Raw genomic sequence first — 20,292 nt, forward strand, 5'->3', positions numbered from 1 at the left:
GAGGGGGGGGTGGATCTGTAGAGCATCCCGTTCTGTGGTTGCTCTCACCCTCCCCTGTGTGTCCTCTCCTCCCCCCGTCTCTCCACCGGGACGAGCCCCCCGGCGCCCCCCCCCCCCCACCTCCCCTCTCCCCCCTCGACGCGGCGAGCCACCGGAAAATTTAATCTTCCCAAATACTCATCAGGGCTCTCCATCGTCCCCGGCCTGACAGCGGAGGGGATAATTAATTATACAATTTCGATGGGGATATCGACTAAACAAACCTATTAATCATAGCAAAAGTCAATAGGCATGGACACATTCAATCATGTCCCGGCCAATGATTACTCCTCTCAAAATACAATAATTATTTTCAAGAGCTGCCTCGAATTAAATTTCTGTCAAGCCGGTACAAGTCTAGTAGTTGATGAAGGATGCAATGGATTTTTCCCCTCTCTCTCTCTGTATGGATGTGTGTGTGGATCTGTGTGTGTGTGTGTGTGTTTGTGTGTGTGTGTGTGTGTGCGTGTGTGTAAAAGGACATTTATCCTTTTGGAAAGGTAGTTTGTTTTATAAGGATCATAACACGCTGTGTTTAACTACACCATGACCATCAGATTATCTCTGATGCCCCATTATGTCATTTATCTTTCCAGGATGCTGGAGAGGGGGATGAAGGAAGAGGGGGAGAGGGGGATGAAGGAAGAGGGGGAGAGGGGGATGAAGGGAAGAGAGGGGGAGGGAGGAGGAGGAGAGGTAGATGAAGGAAGAGGGGGAGAGGGGGATGAAGGAAGAGGAGGAGAGGGGGATGAAGGAAGAGGGGGAGAGGGGGATGAAGGAAGAGGAGGAGAGGGGGATGAAGGGAAGAGAGGGAGGGGAGGGGAGGGAGGAGGAGGAGGAGGAGGAGGAGGAGGGAGAAGGAAAGAGCCTCTGGAGCAAACTGCACAAAACACCCAAACACAAACACACACACACACACAGCTATTGACACTGACACATAGATACGGAAATGGACACATAAACGGGCTTTCACATATATACATGCCATGCTACATACATGTGAATATAATTGTGTGAATTCACTGTATGTTTAGTATGCTCTGTATGAGAAGTCATACAGCTCATCTATGCTGTGTGTGTGTGTGTGTGTGTGTGTGTGTGTGTGTGTGTGTGTGTGTGTGTGCGAGCACGTGTTTATTTCCTTCACAGCGAACTTCATCTCTAAACGGCTCACTGTGTAATATTATACAGTAGCCGGCCTTATTAAAAAGGAAATTCACATGAGGAGTTTTGACATAGCGGACATTTAAAGTTAATCTGATCAGATTGTCCGCGTCTTCAAAAACCGTCTGTCTTCCCTCAGAGGTGCATACTGGAAGTCATGGAGGTGTGGCGGCGGCGGCTGACTCATCGGTAACTCCCACTTCCCCGGACCGGCACAACGGCGAGCGTTGTGTCCACCTCATCACTACACCGACGCCTCCAAAGCCAAACCCCTAGCCTAGTGGCTGTATCGCATCAGTGTCTTTCATTGTTGTTCATGAATGTTGTGCATTTCCGTTCAAGGCAGGCTGGTGGAGTGAGCGGAGGACTTACCGAGGTCCCGTTGTTTTCCCGGAAAAAGTCCTGATTGGCGTAACTAAAAAGCTTCTTTTCAAGTTGAAGTACGACCTAAAAACAGAGGGAGAGGCAGAGTAGAGGGCTGGTTAACAGGGTTCGTCCTCCGAGCTGCACTCTAGAATCAGGGGTCTCGGCGGCTGTGTGGTGTTAGAGCTGTTAGTTCTTCTCTGTGTTCAGGACTATTCATACCCAACGCCACCTGCTAGGACTCATGGACCCAAAAATACACACCTGACATGCACACATGCTAATTAACCCCCCCCCACCGGGCAACCTCATGATCAAGTGAAAATGGAAGATGGGTTGTCGTCTTAAAAAGATATGTGTGAATTAGCGATATTGATAACTTAGTAGCCGAGGAAGGATGTTCTTTTTTCTTGTTTTTTTTAACGTGTGCAGGACATCTCGTGATGTCTCGACGCCGTTGGGATGCACACCTTTCGGTCATTTTCCACTTCTCTGAATATGAGCTTGTCGACCTCGTTGGTGTCGGGGGCTCTGACTGTCTGCATGGTGGCAGTGGTGCAGAGACTCTGTGAAAGGAGAGAGAGAAAGAGAGAGAGAGAGGAGGGGGGGGGCAGGTTTAGTGAAAGAACTTCGAACTAGACAGTTTGGTAGGCATAGGCATGGCGATCATAAACAATTTCACAACAAGATTAAAAGGACAATATTCCCTTGTTCTTTCTCACACACACACACGCACACGCACACACACACACGCACACACACGCACACTTTCGTCCCTTCAGAATGGCACACACTGTATCACATTACGGCAGGCCGTTCTACAATGCTCACACACACACGTCACTACGCATCTGAATGATTTTTAAAGAACCTCCCAAAATCACCATCTCACTGTCCCCCCTCTTTATTTGGCTCTGTGCACCGGCCCTGTGGACCGTGTGCATGGTTAAATTCCCCTTTGTGGCCGCTTCTAACAATTAGTTAAACATTCAACCATCTGTGTTTGAAGACAGTTGAATGAGGTAATCCTTCAGCCAGAGGTTCCCATCCCACACTGCAGGGACAGTCGCCTGATTGAAATTCAAAGCACAGATTAGATAATCGGGTCAAGCCAATATAACAGGGCAGAAAAAAGGCCCTTTAGACAGAAATGTCACAAATCAGTCCTCCTCTGCCCTGAAATGGCGCACCAGATTAGAAGGAACACCCTGCCGTAAGTGAAAGTGGAACAGCCCTCCCCCGGTACACACACACACACACACACACACACACATGCACACACGGACATGCACACACATGCGCATGCTCGCACATGCACACACGCACACGCACACACACACACACAGATATGCGCACTCACTCCGACAAACACACAGATATGCGCAGTCACACACACACACTCTCTCACACACACACGCACGCACGCTCACCCCCCCCCCCCCCCCCCCCCTCTCCCCAAAGCTTCTTTCTAAAGCCCTAACAAATCGCTCCATCTTTCACTCATTTAGGCCCTCCAAATGCAGGGTCAATATGGTCCCCTGGCATCCAAATGCTAATGCGCTTAAGTGCGCTTAAGCAGCTTTGTGCAATGAATAGGCCAAAGAAGGAGCTAGAGGAGGGCACGGCAGAGATACTTTCCCTGTCAAAAGTCATTGTAGCTGCAACCCAGAGAAGACAATCGCAGGCAAAAATCATTTTTCACCCTCTTCGATGATCGTCACCCTATACACGGCAAATATAGCATCTAGTACTCTTTATCTAGTTTGTGTTCTGCAGAACGATGTAGCCACTGCAATTAAACAAATCAAATACAAAACATTGTGCCTCCGGGGAATGGAAACGATGGAGAAGAGAGACTCAAAAATGTTATTTTATTCAAATGAACCCTTTGCGTTATTGGCTTCTACAAGCAGTTTGGTCCTCTTCTTTCTTCCCAGCGAAAGCCGGCTTTGCAAATCCTAGAGCCAGCCAAGCAGAAATCCCCGTGACCACTTCACACTCCAGCACAGAGCCAGAGCCCACACAGATTACTGGCCCAAAAGGAATAATAAAATAGAAAAAAACAACTGATGTTTAACAGGACAGCAATGGCCTCTCCATTCATGTTCAAATCATTGCTAAAGTCCAGCAAGCAAAGCTCTGGCCGTGGAAATATGCTGTTTGAGCACAAGGCTCAATGTAACTTATCGCTGAACATGAATTATAATCTTAAATCATAATCTTAGATCAAAAGCACACCTGCACAAGCAAGTAGGCTGTGCGTGCGCACCAAGAGACACACACAAACACACACACACACACACAGAATAAATGGAATGAGATCACCGAGTGAGATCATTGGTCCACAACGGGTTTGAATGAGTGTCACACCTTGTGCCAACTGCCCTTGGACTCCAAACTGAAAGTCCAACACAGAAGACGGACAATGGCTACAGTCTGTCTGACTAGAGCTTGTCTTGTGGGAAAATCACTTTACTCAGCCTGGTGTTGGAATGTGGGTATTTCTGCGGATGAAACATTCATTCATGGGTATCAAACTAATCAGAAGGCAATGATTTGAGAGTGAATTAACTTTTTCCCAACATCGCCTTATAATGCAAAACAGGGGACAAAATTATATACGAGACTTCATTTAGTGTAACAGTGTGACCTTGTGCGCTACTAGACGGGTCCGCTAGCGCAACGGTGGCCTGACCGCGGCGCTGCAGATGAGGCCCGCCCAGCGGCGAAGCCGTGACATGTGATGGATTGATTCATTCATGTGTTCATTGGCTGTGACTGATCAGTGTGTCACGGGAGTCCTCGGCGCCTGATTGCACGCCATTGATCACGACCGGCTCTCCTGTCGTGCCAGGATGCCTCAGCAAAAAACAACCCCTCCTCCTCCTCTTCCTCTCTCTCTCCTCCCTCCACCGACAGCCCCCCCCCCTCATCCCTTGTTTGCCCCCACCACGCCCCTGCCGGACCCTCGACGTGAGTTCATCACCCCTGTCTCCAGTCCCATGCCAGCGTTTAAGGGCCCCGCATCAGCGGACGGACACTCCACGGCCCCGCCCTGCCAGCAGAGTCCAGGTGCGAGCATAGCTGCCGAGTTACAGGGAATTAATGGGTGTGTGTGTGTGGGTGGGGGGTGGGGGCATCTCCTGAAGACTGTGAGGAGGAGGAGGAGGACAGATGGTGACCACGAGTTAACCCAGCCTCTCCTGCAGTCACTAATTGTGGATCATGCATCTGGTAATAGGTAAGCCGGGGTAACGTGACCGTTGGGGTTGGGCTGCGAGGGGGGTGGGGGGTGGAGGAGGGGTGGGGGGGGGGCTTCTGAACAGAGCTCCCTCTTCAAGTGGCTCTTCAAAGTGCCTGCCCTTAAACACATTATGTCTGAACTCGCTCTCACTGACCCCCTTCAAATGATATTAACGTAACTCGTTTTACTGCAACTGGGCATTTAATTTCATACATGAGGATTAGGGGAGAGAGAGAGAGAGAGAGAGAGAGAGAGAGAGAGAGAGAGGGAGAGAGACAGTGATATATATATATACATAGTAGAGAAGGAGAGAACTGAGTGAGTTTGGGAAAACAAGTTTGTGCATTGTACAGTTGGGATGTCCTCGCCAAGAACACTGACAGCCTCTCCAGCTTGTCCAAACACTGTTCCCGGCAGAGCTTTGCATTATGGGTCATAGGTCAACGCTGGGAGATAGTGGGTCTGCTTCTAGAAGGCCAGGGTTAGTAGAGGGGGATGAGATGTTGCCGCGGTGCATCTTGGGGGGACGGCACTTAGAGCTTGAATGGAGTAATCTCATGCCTGTCAGAAAAGGAAGCTGTTGGAGAAACGAGCTCTGTTCCAACTGCTGTCTTTAGAGAGGGGGCAATCTGGTACACACACACACACACACACACACACACACACACTCACACTCACACTCACACTCACACTCACACACACTCACACACACACACACACACACACACACAAACGTAAGCTGCCCAGCCCTGTACCTGTTCTCTGCTACTGATTCTGGCCTGCAAACAGATGGAGGTATCTCCTGACCTCTGACCTAACTCAAACACCACACCATCACAACCCCCCACCCAACCAAGATTACACCCAACACCAGGGCAACATTCTCAGCAGGCATCACGCAAAGTACCCGAACATACTTAATATGTGAACGAGGGTGTCTATGTTTGCAACTAGGCTACGTACACAGAGTCCCAATACAAAATGCACCTTGCATGAAAATATTGCAGAATTAGTTACGCAGGAGGACACGCCCACGACCTGCTGAATTCCATTTCCATTTCCTTGACCTGTCTATTTGAGACGTCACGCAGACTTTGCGCAGTCACGGCTCAAAATGTGCTGTACCCCAGACACACACCTGCACGGAGGTAAGCGGTGGTCTCCAGGGTCCTCCCGGGGGGCCCGCCCTCGCATGAGAACGCTGATTAAACCCACGGACGCTGGCAGAGGACGCCACTCCCCATTTTTCCACACCCGGGATTCCCAACAAATCATGTCCCAGGCCAATGTTCACCATCCCGCCAAATATAATAACCCAATGAGTGCATGTAGCGTTCGGCGATTAAATCTCGACTGTGTGGTAGGGAGGAAGAGAGAGAGAGAGAGAGAGAGAGAGAGAAAGAGAGAAAGAGAGAGTGACAGACACAGGACAATGAGTGGAGTATTCCTTCTCCATTAACGGGGGTGAGGGGGGGCGTATGGGGCCGCCCTTGGTATCACCAGGGGCTCTGGCATTGTCACGCCGTGCCATTATTTTCTCGCCGCCCCACGAGGCGGGCTGCCAACCGTCCCCGCGAGGTGCCAACAGCGCGGCTGGCAGGTTGAGTGTAGCGCTTAACGCTCTCCCCCTCTCTCTCCTGTCGCCACCATCCCTCCCTCCCTCCCTCCCTCTCTCCCTCCCTCGCCACCCTCCCTTCCTGCATGCATGATTGAGACATCTGCCCCTGCGGGCAAAGGCGGGGATCCAAAGTGAGCAAAAACAAATTTCGCCTCTCCTCCCCGGTAGCCATTACACAGCCAGCCTGTAAATCAGGACTGACCCCCCACACCCCCACCCCGGCTGCCTGGAGTCCGGCCAGAGAGCTCAACACATACTCCCTCTCCCTGCGGCTTGCTAATTAATCCCACTCAACACAGTGGATTCATCAATGCCACGGCTAGCGTTAGCGACTAGATTTAGCGGGGAGGAGGAAGTGACGGTACAGTTCACATGTGAGACTGAGGAGGTTAGCGTTGGCTTAGCCACTGGTTTCAAGTTAGTGTTATGTTAGCTGCAGGTTACAGGCTAGGCCATGGGTTTCAGGCTAGCGTTAGCTTAGCCATGGTTTTCAGGGTAGTGTTAGCTTAGCCGCGGGTTTCAGGCTAATATTAGCTCAGCCGCCATGACCCAGACGCAGAGAAAAGGTTACCCAAAGGCCTCTCTGGTCAGAAGTCAGATGGTTGACCCCATCGCCGCCTCGCTTCTGCATCCCCTCGCCACACACAAACATGGTACACGCACGCACGCACACACTCAGGACTTCCCATGAGCCTCCGAGTGTGAGAGCCGGAGTAGCGTTGACGGCGGGGCCGCGTCGTAGGGGGTCTCTCGGAGGCGGCCCCACCCACCGCGGGGCGAGGGACGGAGGTGAAAGAGAGCGGGAGGTAACGATAATGTGCCCTAATTTATCCTGGGCATTATAACATCTGGGAACCTTCTCTAAAACAATGGGCTGCATTGAGGGGGACCGCCATTCCTGCCCCTGCACTACCTTCAGGACCCGACCGAACGCATTTGTCCTCTCAGAGAGGATAATAGACAGGCCACAAATCATCCAGGACAACAGGATGGTGGGGTGAATGTGTGTGTTGGTGTGTGTGTGTGTGTGTGTGTGTGTGTGTGTGTGTGTGTGTGTGTGTGTGTGTGTGTGTGAGTGTGTGTGTGTTCACCCCCCTGGTATTTAACTCCTCTGCTCGCCCATTCTGCTGGGCCCCGCAGGACAAATTGCCCTGCTTGGTTGTCTTTGAGAGGCAGTGCAGCGCGGGGAGGAAGGGACAGGCCTGAAACACAGGGAACAGGCCCATAAAAATTCATCACTTTGACCCCGGCGACCTCTTGCTACTGGGGGGTTCCACACACCCACGCACACACACACACACACACACAGACCCCCCCCCCCCCCCTACACAACACACACACACACACACACACACACACACACAGTATGCTAATACATACTCCTAATCCCACCATAGTGAATATACTCGAGCTATACCAAACTTTCACACATACATACACTCCCTAGAAACACATTCCCTGCTTTGACAGTTTAAGACACAAATAGAGAAAACACACACACACACACAAACAGACAATAGCCCAAGAAAGAGATCTTAACGAAAGACCACCAGATGCTTCATTGTGTGTGTGTGTGTGTGTGTGTGTGTGCGCATGTGTGTGTGTAACAGGAGGACGGCCACTCCTCAGCATATTAGGCAGAGTAAGAGCAGCCATTGTCTCAGAGCAGTCTCCTGACACATTACTGCCACCTGTACAAAGAAGCTAATGGGAGATTTCATCTGAAAACCTCCCCTGCCACTTTAAATCAGCAGTCTGCAACCAACTGCAGCAGATGTCCGCAAGGCTGTTTAACACAGCGGCTTCCCCCGAACTCCTCTTAAGAAGCCCGTCCAGTGAAAACCCTCCTTTTCAACGACTTTTCTGTTCCAAACAGCAGTTGAGGAGAATGAAAGCACCGGACGTCAATGTTTCAGCAATTAATGCCTATTTTCATACCTTGCCTAAATGAGAAACATTTCCTGAGAGGAATCTAACCGTGAAGTCATGACTAAAGGGCATATTTTAACAGACTTGAGCAAGAACCAATGAGACAGGCCGCAATGGATAGTGCATGAATACCGGTTCTTAAAGCACTTAAGAGGCCATCAGGGTACCTCCTAAAATACATTAAATTCATTCTGCTCCCTTTAGCTATAGCAATCAATTAAAGGAAACAGAGGTATAGGTTGTGGTGGTGGGCGGGGGGTTGTTGCTGGGTGGGTCAATTAGAGAATATCGAAGACCCAATCAGTGATCAGTGGTCAGTGATTAGTGTTGGACCAATAAAAGAGCAGCGATGGTAGAGTTCATTACCGCCGTGATCAATATCTCTCACGACTGGACAATTAATGAAGCTCTGATCCAGTTCCCTGTGGAGGGGTTAGTTCGAGGTTGCTAGCAGCACCAGGACCTGCCTCCTAGAAAACTGGCTGATAGAGCTTCCTTTACCTCCCCACACCGAGTATCATGTATAGTGTGAATCCAGACTGACGAGTATGACCAAGAAGTTGGTGCAGGTATGTGAAGGCTCTAGATTGATTTGCCTCTTTGCCACTAGGGGTGCTATCAAGCCTCAAAAGGCCCCCAAATTGGCTAAAAATATTGTTAAAATAATTTCTGCCAGGGATGGAATGAGGTGATAAATGGCATAAGAGTACTGAACAGTACTAAACTTCTAAACATTTTTTTTTCTCCAGAAACCAGTGACTAAGTTAGCCTAGATGCTAGCATTTTCCTCAGGCAGGCTGGTGGCCGCCTATCTCCCTCCCAGTGTACAGTGTGAGGAGAGGAGCCAGGACCCCGGCACAAAGCCCTCCTAGGGGACAAAGAACAATGATTCATTTGGAGAGCACCACCCTTTAATTTGTTTGCACCATTTCATCTAAATGATGTGCTTGTCTGTCGGGACGGGGGGGGGGGGGGGGGGGGGGGCTATGGGGGCGGCTGTTGGAGAAAGGTAGGGGGGGTTGAGAGAGGGAGGGCCAGCAGCCCGGCACGACGCGCTAGGCAACCGTCTAGTGGGTGGGCTTTGTGGTACATTTTACCAATTTTTCATGCCCATCCCTCCCTGTGTGACCCCGCAGCGGGCTCTTTATGGCCCTGACAGCTCGGCACAGGAAAACATGCTGCCCCTCTGATAGCATGAAATCGGGAACAAAGACCCCCGGGGCGAGGGGAAGGGGGCCGCCGGGGCGCGCCGCAGCCAGGGTCCCGCCCGTACGGGGACACAAACAGATGTTAGACCGGCCCCGGCCCTCTCAGCCCCCTGAAAGGAGGGCCTTGTCACAGGAATGGGCCCGAAATGTTTTGTTTCGGGCCTCCTTTAAGACAAAAAGAAGCCCCCCCCCCCCACCACACACACACACACACACACACTCCCCCTCTCTGAAAGAACGGAGCAATATGGCCGTCGCAGATAAATCACCAGGGGAGGGATCGAGAGAGAGGCCCATGAATTCTCAATGTGCCACTTAATGGGCCTCTTAAATATGACGGGGATATTTGTGCTGCGCTGTGAAAGGATCCGAGTGACTCTTAATGTGGCTGGCCAGAGTTGTTTAAAGGCCCAGGGTGCCAAGGCTGGGTTTACAGCAGGGTGACAAAGAGTTCTTCTGTGGGACGCCCCCCCTCCCCTCTCTGACTGACAGCGGCTGAGAAACAACTCAATGAACAAGGACATTTAAGTCATGACATCTCACCAGCTTTGTATTCAGACATTGTTTATGTTCTCAATTCTTTTCCAATAATTGATTTGTTTGATATCAGTGCACTTTAATGGAAGCTAATTCATTTGACTGGATGTCAGCTCTAAGTGTGATCTGAGTGTCACCTCGTCTGACCTGGAACTGAATGACTTGTTGTTCTGAGTTGAAGGCAAATACTGTCAAAAGGCTGATGGGAATCGACAACATTACTTATGTTGAGTACCTTATGTAAACTCCATGGCAGAGTGGAAAAGAGCTGGCATGGTGTTGGTGTGTATGTGTGTATGTGTGTGTGTGCGTGTGTGCGTGTGTGCGTGTGTGTGTGTGTGTGTGTGTGTGAGTGTGTGTGTGTGTGTGTGTGAGTGTGTGTGTGTGTGTGTGTGTGTGTTGTGTTGACACCATTACATAACCCCCTGAGACAACACGTACTGTCCTGGGACCTGCTTGGTACCCTCCTCCCGGCCCATGGAAAGAAAAACTATTATTGTGCTCCGCGCGCAAAAGGCCGAGGACTGCATTAGTCAAAAATAGACTGACATCATACAAGCAGGGTACTATGCGCCGGGCACAAAGACAGCCTTATCCGCCACAGTTTATGCCACATTTCATTCGGACTAAATGGGAAAAAAAAGGCAGTGTTGTCGTTCCTCCGAGCCTTTTCAAAAGGCGAGGCCGGGCTATATTTTGAGAGAGACAGAGATGAAAGCCAGGGAGGTGCATCCGTCTAGTCAATTGCTGGAGACTAGCAGATAAGATCAAGATGGGAATCCACAGTCAATAATTTGAAGCGATGGGGAAGACCACGCCGCCTGGGAAAGAAGCCCTAACTCTTCCCCCTATTGCCTTGTTGATACCAGGTGCAGTTACTCAACCCACAGATAAAAGCTCTCTGTAAATCTGATCTGGGATTGGATTAGATCTAATCCAGTAAACAAATCCATGACTTAACTATGTAATAACTTATTTCAAGCACATATGAGATACTTCTCCACCCTTTTCCCTGTTGGCTGTACAACACATCTGCTGTTTCAGGATACTGTTAAACAATGTTTTGCTATACTGTCACTACAGCACTTTAATCACATTATCTGCATCAAACACGTAGCCACTTGTCGCGTCTTCAACCAGGCCAATATCTACACTGTCCAAACAGGTGTCAACCCATATGACAGCAGCTGCTGTATGTACATGTGTGTCTGTCTGTCTGTCTGTCTGCCTGCCTGCCTGTCTGTCTGTCTGTCTGTCTGTCTGTCTGTCTGTCTGTCTCTGTCTGCCTGCCTGCCTGCCTGCCTGCCTGCCTGCCTGCCTGCCTGTCTGCCTGCCTGCCTGCCTGCCTGTCTGCCTGCCTGCCTGCCTGTCTGTCTGTCTGTCTGCCTGCCTGCCTGCCTGCCTGCCTGCCTGCCTGTCTGTCTGTCTGTCTGTCTGTCTGTCTGTGTCTGCATGCCTGCCTGCCTGCCTATCTGTCTGTCTGCCTACCTGCCTGTCTCTCCATCTGTGCCTGTCTACAATATTCTTGTAGCTAATATCCCCAGCTTGCATAATGTGCCTTCCTGACCCAGTTCAACACCAGAGTGTTGAGAAGGGAAAAGAGCTTCCTCCCAACAAAACACTTGTTCCTTTTCTTCTCTCCTCTCTTTTTCTCCTGCTGAAAAGCCCTAACCCCTGATCCTGATCCGTTAAAGACCAGTGTTGGGAGCCTTGTCAGGAGAAAGGAGAGCAGGACGGAATAAAGGCACAGTGGAGGACAAAAAACCTGCTTTCAGAGAGAGAGAGAGAGAGAGAGAGAGAGAGAGAGGAGGGGGTGAAAGGAGACAGGAGAGAGACATAGTGAAAGAGTGAGTGAGTGAGTGAGTGAGTGAGTGAGTGAGTGAGTGAGTGAGTGAGTGAGTGAGTGAGTGAGTGAGTGAGTGAGTGAGAGTGAGTGAGTGAGAGTGAGTGAGTGAGTGAGTGAGTGAGTGAGAGTGAGTGAGTGAGAGTGAGTGAGTGAGTGAGTGAGTGAGTGAGTTGAACAGGATGGCTAAAGTGTAAGTCAGTGTGAAACAGGCAATGAGGGATCATGGGAAAGTGAGTGAAAGAGGGACAGTGTGTGCAGCACGACAGAAGAACCCTCCCGAGAACCCTTCATTCTCCTCCCTGGAGTCTCAGAGGTCTGAGTAGCCGGTGCAAGTGTCCACTCCAGCGAGCCTCAGCCTATGAGGAGAGCGCATTGGAGGGGTCACTGGGGCTAACCTCAGGCACTGGTGGGGCTGGGGGGGGACAGGCGGGGGCTACTGGTGCCAGGCGCTGCCCTCACCCGCGGTCACGCCATCTACCGCTGGCGTGACGCGCCCAGCTGCCGGCCTTCCCCGGCCTGCGGCACAATGGGTCTGCGGCGCGGCGGGGGGCGCGGAGCGAGCGCTTGATAATGAGCCCACAGAAGCCCCCGCCTGTTTCCTCCACCCGCCGCCTTTTTAATTACCGGGACGCCGCTCCCGTCAAAGCCACGCTGCTCGCGCTCCGCCCTCGTCACTGAGCCTGCTCCCTCTCTCTCTCTCCGTCTCCTCTCCCTCTCTCTCCGTAAGCAAACAGAGGAGGAGAGAACAGTGTCTTTTGTCTCCCTCTATCCAGACGGGTTATTTCTGATATAATGGGGCCTCCTCATGATCAATTAGGCTCTTCTCCCCAGACACTGATACTGTGTTGCACTGGGGGAAGCGTGTTCATCTGAGGCTAGCTGGGGATGTGGCTGTAAACAGGCCCAGGTCCTCGCCTCAGCACAGTGAAGACATTAAGTACTACACAGACATGACAAGGGCGGATTACCATGATAAATCGCCTCTCTCTGGGACAGGACTGTGATAATGAGTCATCATTACTATTTTTATAAATATAAATCACTATTTTTCTCTCTCTATCTAGATACTGTTTACTATAGTGGAGGAAATACTCCCAATATGGGGATTTGGGGGAATTGAGAGCAGGGAGTGTGTGTGTGTGTGTGTGTGTGTGTGTGTGTGTGTGTGTGTGTGTGTGTGTGCACGTCCGGGGAACGGACGGCAGCCAAGGAGGGTCACGGTCCCTGGTGTCGGCGGGTCCCACAGAAAAGAGGCCCAATCAGTGCTAGCCCACTGGCTAATGGATGGACGGGGCCCCAAAATTAATTAGCCTGACTAATGTAGTGTACACTTAATTACGCTGGCTGCCTTTTGATTTATAGCGGGCCAGACGCACACATGCTCATCAAACCAGGATAAAAGGAAAGAGAGGGAAGATGATTTACCAGCCCAGGTCTACCAGCCAAGACAACGTCTGAAAACACCACATTACTCCCTTCAGCCTAGTCCGATGATGTGCACCCTGTGACATAGCTTGGTTGACTGGATATGACACACAGACACACACACGCACACACACGCATACAAAGGGACAGACGCTATATATTACGAAATCTTCCAGCATATATAAACACACTGACTTCACACACACACACACACACACACGTTTCACTGGCAAAGGCCGGTGTGCGGCATGCAAACCTCAAAGTGTGAAGAAATGAAATATTTATTGCCGCCGCATGTCATTAATGAGCATTTTACAGCGTTGGTTGGCCAGCGGACCCACCTTTAATTTCACGCTGCTCAAACGGCAGAAAGGAGCCAGGGACAAAAGGGAGGAAGATTGATGCCCGGGCCGGCCCCTGTGCTCTCAGCTCACACAGACAGGGGGCGCTGCGCATGTCTAAAAATCCCCCTTCGGACGGCTGGGCGTTAGCATTAGCCAGCGAGCTAGTCTAATGAAATCTGGCCCCCGTGTAGCGTCCAGATAAACTCCAATTAAAACAGGCATGAGCTGTGTCACGGGGACAGTAGATCAAGTCAGCAATTAACCTCCCTGCCGGCCCCTATCAATCCCGGCTTCAGGGCGGCCGGGCCCAGGAGCGAAGCCATTTCTGCAGATATTACATTTACATTCTATTAAGTTTAATTAGGAGGGATTTTAAATATACTAGAGTCCGGGCACGGAGCCCCGGGGCCTATCACTGATCTACAGCCACCGCCGCCGCCGTCGTCCTCCGGGGGTCCCGCACCTACCGCCGGACCATCATGCACCTCTTCCTCAGACCGCGTCCTGGCCAGCAGGATATCCCGGCGCACGCGTACCGCAGCGCACGGGCTGTCGCTCGGCCGCAAACCGACGACGTACTACAGCAGCGCCACGCGTCCAGGTGGGATGTCGTCCGAAAATCGGATCATGAAGACGCAGAACGCAAAGGCAAAACTCGTTTTAATCATACCGGTTCCTGCGTTCTCCTTACGCCGTCGAAGCCCTCAGGGTTGAGTAGCCCCGCGCCTCCGGCCCCAGACACCTGCACCTCTCCCTGCCCCAAAGGCCTGGCTCCTGGAAGATGGAGGGGTGGGGTGGGGGGGGTGGCGGACCACCTCCAGGACGGCTCAGTCCCAGCATTAGACTCCACGTGGCTGTGTCCTTTGTCCCCCAGTCAAAGGGCCGCTGAATGGGGGTCAATTGAAGCCAATTCCCTCTGTCGGACACAATTAATGGGCAGCCGGGGGCCCGGGGAAGGGGGGGCCGCCACAGCCTCTGGTTACTGATCCCGCCGCGCAAGCATGCCAGGAATCCGCCACCTGTGTCCATCCCTGGGACAATGACCCCCACACCGTATGGAGGGGGGGGGGGGCCTGGAGACCACCGCATACACATGCACACACACACACCACACATACATCCTCCGCACCCCTCACCCACAGGGCATGATGGGTAAAAAGGAAGAGGTTCCACAGGCTGCCCAGTGTGCAGCCTTCCACGAAAACCCAGTCACGGAAGAGAGCAACTGCACGAGAGAGAGAGAGAGAGAGAGAGAGAGAGAGAGAGAGAGACTCTGCCTGAATCAATCTCCAGATAAGCACGCCAGATCAATACACTAGTGGCCAATCTACAGTAAAGCACCCTCCAGCAGGTGCACTAATTGTCCCGCTGACATTAATTGTCATTAAAGGGTTGAAATAGCTACACCCGCCGCAGGGGGGAGGGGCTACACCCATTTGTTTACCAGTGACATCACGGCTCCCTTCACGACCACATCCAGGTCGCCATTAAATCAGCCTTCCGGGGCTCGCGGCCGGACGGCTTTATACGAGCACAGCGCTGCCTCTTTAACGAGCGTCTCGCCTGGATGACATCAGTCTCTCGTGTTGTCCCTGATAAAACGCCCGGTATGTACGAGGACTCCTTATGAAGGAGGCTGGGGGGCAGGAGATGAGACTGTGTGTGAGGAGAGGTGTGTGTGTGTGTGTGTGTGTGTGTGTGTGCGCGGGGGAGGGGTGCTTCACGGCCCACAGCTCTAACTTGCTGAGGGTGTCTCCAGTCTAAAGAGCCCCCCTGTGTCACGGAACCACCTTTTCAAGCGGGGGAAATCAATCAGAAATATCTGCTCCAACAATTGGGGGAGGGGGCCACTGTGTGTGTGTGTGTGTGTGTGTGTGTGTGTGTGTGTGTGTGTGTGTGTGTGAGAGAGAGAGAGAGAGAGAGAGAGAGAGAGAGAGAGAGAGATGTACAGGTATGTGAGTGAGAGATGTGTGTGTGTGTGTGTGTGTGTGTGTGTGTGTGTGAGAAAGAGATATAGAGAGAGGTGTGTGTGTGTGTGAGAGAGAGAGAGAAAGAGAGAGAGAGAGAGAGGTGTGTGTGTGTGTGTTTGCGTGTGCTTGTGTGGATGCATGAGAAAGGGGCTGAGACCGATACACACCGGTGCTAGCCTTACACATCCCTAGGAAAGGGGTCACGACCCCCACTACCGCCTTCCTGCAGAGTGGAGGAGACCGCTAGAGAGCTGGTAGTGGGAGAGGAGGAGGAGGAGGAGGAGGAGGAGAGAAGAAGGAGTGGACACACACACACACACACACACACACACACACACACACACACACACACACACACACACACACACACACAGATGTTCCAGGGTGACATTCACATGACTTTGTAAGTGGTATCTGTCACAACCCTAATCTCTGTGACATGACATGTTGTGATTTCATAACAGACATGCTAACAGTTAACTACATCCCAGTCATCATCATGAGGTTTGACCCAGTTTTTTTGGGTCTTCGGTTCCCTTTCTCCCCTCTCAATAGGCCCAGTGTTCCGGCACATCTGCTTTTCCCGCTCCTGTAGTCTCTCTTATTATCTCCAAAAGAAGCTCATATATTCTTCACATGATCAGTGCTAATGTGATCCAATTACCCCAGTGAAATCCAATGTACCGAAGCACTCAGTCAAGGCGATAGGTGGGTACAAGGGCAAACAAACAAGCAATCAATGCCGGCAAACCGACGTGCTGCTTGAGCGATGGGGTCAAGAGCATATGACTTCAGCCCGATCTGGTGAGGCTGTGAATAAGGGAAGGGTGACCCTCAACTGCTCCCCCGGTGGCTGCATGGCTGAACTGCGTTCCACTTCAGAAGGCACCTCCTCGCCTTACCTCACAGGATGAAGTCCTTTCCTGAACCGTCTGAGCGCAACGCTCCTTTGAAAGACCTCCCACCTTCCTCCCCTCCTCTTCCCCTCTGCGTTCAAAGGGGATAGTTCCAAACGACCGAGCCCACACCTTGGGACAGGGTTAGTGATTTGAGGGCTATTGTGTGGGTACCAAAAGTGGCTCCCTCTCTCTCTCTCCGTCTCTCTCTCTCTCTCGTCATAGGGCATCACCAGTGTCTTGTGTAGGGCTGTAGGCCTTTACGTCTTGTTGTCCTCCAGCCCCCCTTGTCCCCTCATGAAGAATGCTAAATGGCCGCACTACACTGGGCCACCGTGGCCTCATTTGCACCGAGAGAAGGGGAGGAGGGAGGGAGAGAGGGAGGAAGGGAGAAGAAGAGGGGAATGGCACCATAACATAACAATGCACTTGGAGGGTTGATTGGCAAACACAGCTGGGTCGGCCACAGAGACCAGATAATGGGCCATAATTCTGAAGGGCGGGCATTCTTCCTCAAGTCAATTGACTACACGCACGCACGTGCACACACACACACACACACACACACACACACACACACACAAACACACACACATCACATCTTACCTCAATAACCTGCTTTGTATCCAACCTGAAGTTGAAGTCCCCGAAGACGAAATATGGCATCTTCTCATACCGCTGGTCGTTAATCCTGAAAAACAATGAGACAGCGTGTCATCATGCTGACCTCAACCAAGTGCTGCTGACTGCCATCTTACGGGTGTCAGCGCTAGAGGCCACAGGGCCTGTTCTTGTTTCCGAAGGACACAGCACCACCTGGTGGTCAACACAACCTCAGGCGGATGGAAGCTTTCGTCTCTATAGTCCCAAAGTCAAAAAGTCCTTTATTAATCGCCTTATGTGACACACAAACACGTGTGCGATGTGCGGTGACAGCGAGTAACACACAACACAGAAACGCGCGGGAGCAGTCGCCCAAGAAATGTATCCTCTGCCTTTTCACCCCCCATCCAAGCTGTCCTCCTCCAAGGGCGGCTGCCGTCGGCAACGTCGGGGACCAAGTCCAAGAGCTAATTTCCATGTCCTGGTCAGTCTGCTTTTTTTTTACATGTATTTTTTTTATTGGGGTTATTTGTGGAGGCAGCCCATGTGAGCACAGGGAGAACATGTTAACTCCACACAGAAAGGCCCGGGAGATAGCCCACCTGAGTACCAACAACCCAGGGGAGAACCTGCCCCCGGTGCCAACAGGGTCCCAAGCGGGGATCGAACCCTGGACCTTCTTGCTGCGAGGTGGCAGTGCAAAGCCACCGAGCCACCGTATCACACTGGGGGACATTACAATACATGAGACCACGAAATAAAGATATCTTCTTATCTTGGTTTGGGAGTACGTCCCTTTTCTACATCGGGTTTCCTCTCCCCCTCCTTTTGTTTCGAAATTGTTGTATGAAAGAGAATGAGAATACATATCTACTTTTCAAATCAGCATCTCAGTAAAATAATCATGCAAACGACATTTCTAATTGAACTCAGTCGGACTTGTCTGAGCCCTCCTAGGACAATCAAGTACATGGCATCTCATTTAAATGGGGTGCTGGGATGCCTGGCAATAGCAGAACAGAAAAACAGACAGCACTTAGAGAAGATCCTAATCGGGGTGTGTGTGTGTGCGTGAGTGTGTGTGTGTGTGTGTGTGTGTGTGTGTGTGTGTGTGCGTGCGTGAGAGGAGGATTCATGGAGACCGGCTCGCAGAGTCATGGAATGCTTCCAGATCCGGAGCTCCCTCGCGGCATTGCCGGCATCCAAGTGCATTTAAAACGCACCTTAAGCGAGGTATAATTAACTCTTCTACCTAATCATTTACTTAGAGGAGGCCCCGCTACAAGGGGAGAGATAAGAAATTAAGATGGAAGGTAACATGGCTCCCTGTGTAATTAATGATTCGGGATGCTTGCCGCGCTAATCGGGGGGAGGATAAATCTCCAGGTTCGACTCCCCCGGCCCCTGATAACAATATATTTATGAGGCCGTAAAAGGAGTCTCTCTCTCTCTCCCTCTCTCTCTCTGTGGTGGGTCCTTTCCCTGGGCCTCTATCGTAAAGCACACACAGCGCTTCTCCCTGGGGGTGGGTGGGGGGGGCTGAGAGAGGCGCTCCCAGCGCCATGTGGGCGAGGGTACTTGCACCCGATGCTTAAAAGGAAGGAGGTTTAGTGCACGAACACACTCGGTACTGATGAAGAATGTGTGCCCCAGACAGAACACATACAGGACATACAACACAGTCCGGTCCGTTTGCTAAAGAGAGAAAGCAAAAAAGGGATTTTCCTGAACGAGCCCGCATGGGTAAGACGCACCATCAGTCTGTGGGAGGTGAATATGATATCCTACGTTCCGTATAGATCAGAACTTCAAAAGGTATCATTCTGTCAGCTTGGAGCAGCCTTTGGACGGGGTCGTTTCAGAGAAGAGAGAAGGATGAGTCTGTTCCCACGGGCCGTGCTACTGCTGCGTGAAGGAGAGAGAAGCGAGTGGAGAGAAAAAAAGAGAGGAGAGCCTAACGAGAGAAGAGGGAGGTTGGGGGGTGGGGGGGCGGGGGGGAGAAGGGGACGAGCGAGAAAGGAAGAGGAAAAGATAGGGTAGGCTAGGAGCATGCCTCTCTCCACAGGGTGTGTGTGTGTGAAAGAGAGAGAGGGAGGGAGAGAGAGAGTTTCTCCCCTGAGGGTATGGAGCGCAGAGCTTTATCCCACTAATAGCCATGTCTAATACGTGGGCCCGGGCCGTTTTGTCTCCCAGGCGAAGGTATCAGCCACAGGTCAGAAGGTAACACTTTGTTTACACGATCATTTCCTAAAGCACTTCTGGTGACCCGCTGGCGTGAACGTTGACTTTTGCTTGGCCTTTGTGGGTGGGGGGTGGGCAGTGGGGGGGGCCTTGAAGAATCGCCACATTAGGCACAGCGGACTGGGCGTGAATGGGCCCTGAGGGTGGGGGGTCCCGGGGGCCTCCCCGCCACCCCCCTAGCGAGGGGGGGAGGGGCATTAGACACGTCATCACAGTTCATTCACGTAAACTGTAACAGTGTCGGCGACATTACCCCACAAAGACGCACTTCTTTACACAGTCTATAAACATGCTCCCCCCCCGGCCAATTCATCGTGCGGTGACACCCCCGAAAGGGGCTCTTCACAGGGGCCGTTCTCACTGAGCGGGGGCCATTAGACGGGCCTTCCTGGGGCCCGCACAAAGACGGGGGTCAGCCGCTAATTTATAACACGGCTCCTAACTCTGCTCCCAGGCCCCGTACAGCCCAGGCACAATGCACTGGGAGCACATTCCTCACACACACACGGACGCAGGCGCAGGCGCACGCGCGCGCACACACACACACACACACACACACACACACACACACACACACACACACACACACACACACACGCACACACACACACGCACACACACACACTCTTCACTTAGTTCTCACACTCACACACACACACATGCAAGCACACACATGTGTATTCACATGTAAGAAAACCTGTGTGTCATTCTGCTGCCCCACACACACACACACACACACACACACACACACACACACACACACACACACACACACACACACACACACACACACACACACACACTCAAATGAAACAAATCACATGACTGAGTATGACTGACAGCTCAGCAGAGTCATAATAGACAG

General features: G+C 51.7%; 1 protein-coding gene across 1 annotated transcript in view; it reads right to left on the reverse strand.

The window, feature by feature from the left end:
• Nucleotides 1–20,292, reverse strand: part of inpp5a (inositol polyphosphate-5-phosphatase A) — a 132,770-nt gene that overhangs the window by 16,376 nt on the left and 96,102 nt on the right. Inside the window, exons 9-11 of the mRNA XM_084458534.1 lie at nucleotides 17,190–17,274; nucleotides 2,037–2,132; nucleotides 1,576–1,650 (exon numbers count right to left, since the gene is read on the reverse strand). Coding sequence (XP_084314660.1) covers nucleotides 1,576–1,650; nucleotides 2,037–2,132; nucleotides 17,190–17,274 — 256 coding nt within the window. The remainder of the gene's footprint in view (nucleotides 1–1,575; nucleotides 1,651–2,036; nucleotides 2,133–17,189; nucleotides 17,275–20,292) is intronic.

The sequence above is a fragment of the Borostomias antarcticus genome (genome assembly GCF_949987555.1).
Source record: "Borostomias antarcticus genome assembly, chromosome: 25".
Classification (NCBI taxonomy): domain Eukaryota; kingdom Metazoa; phylum Chordata; class Actinopteri; order Stomiiformes; family Stomiidae; genus Borostomias; species Borostomias antarcticus.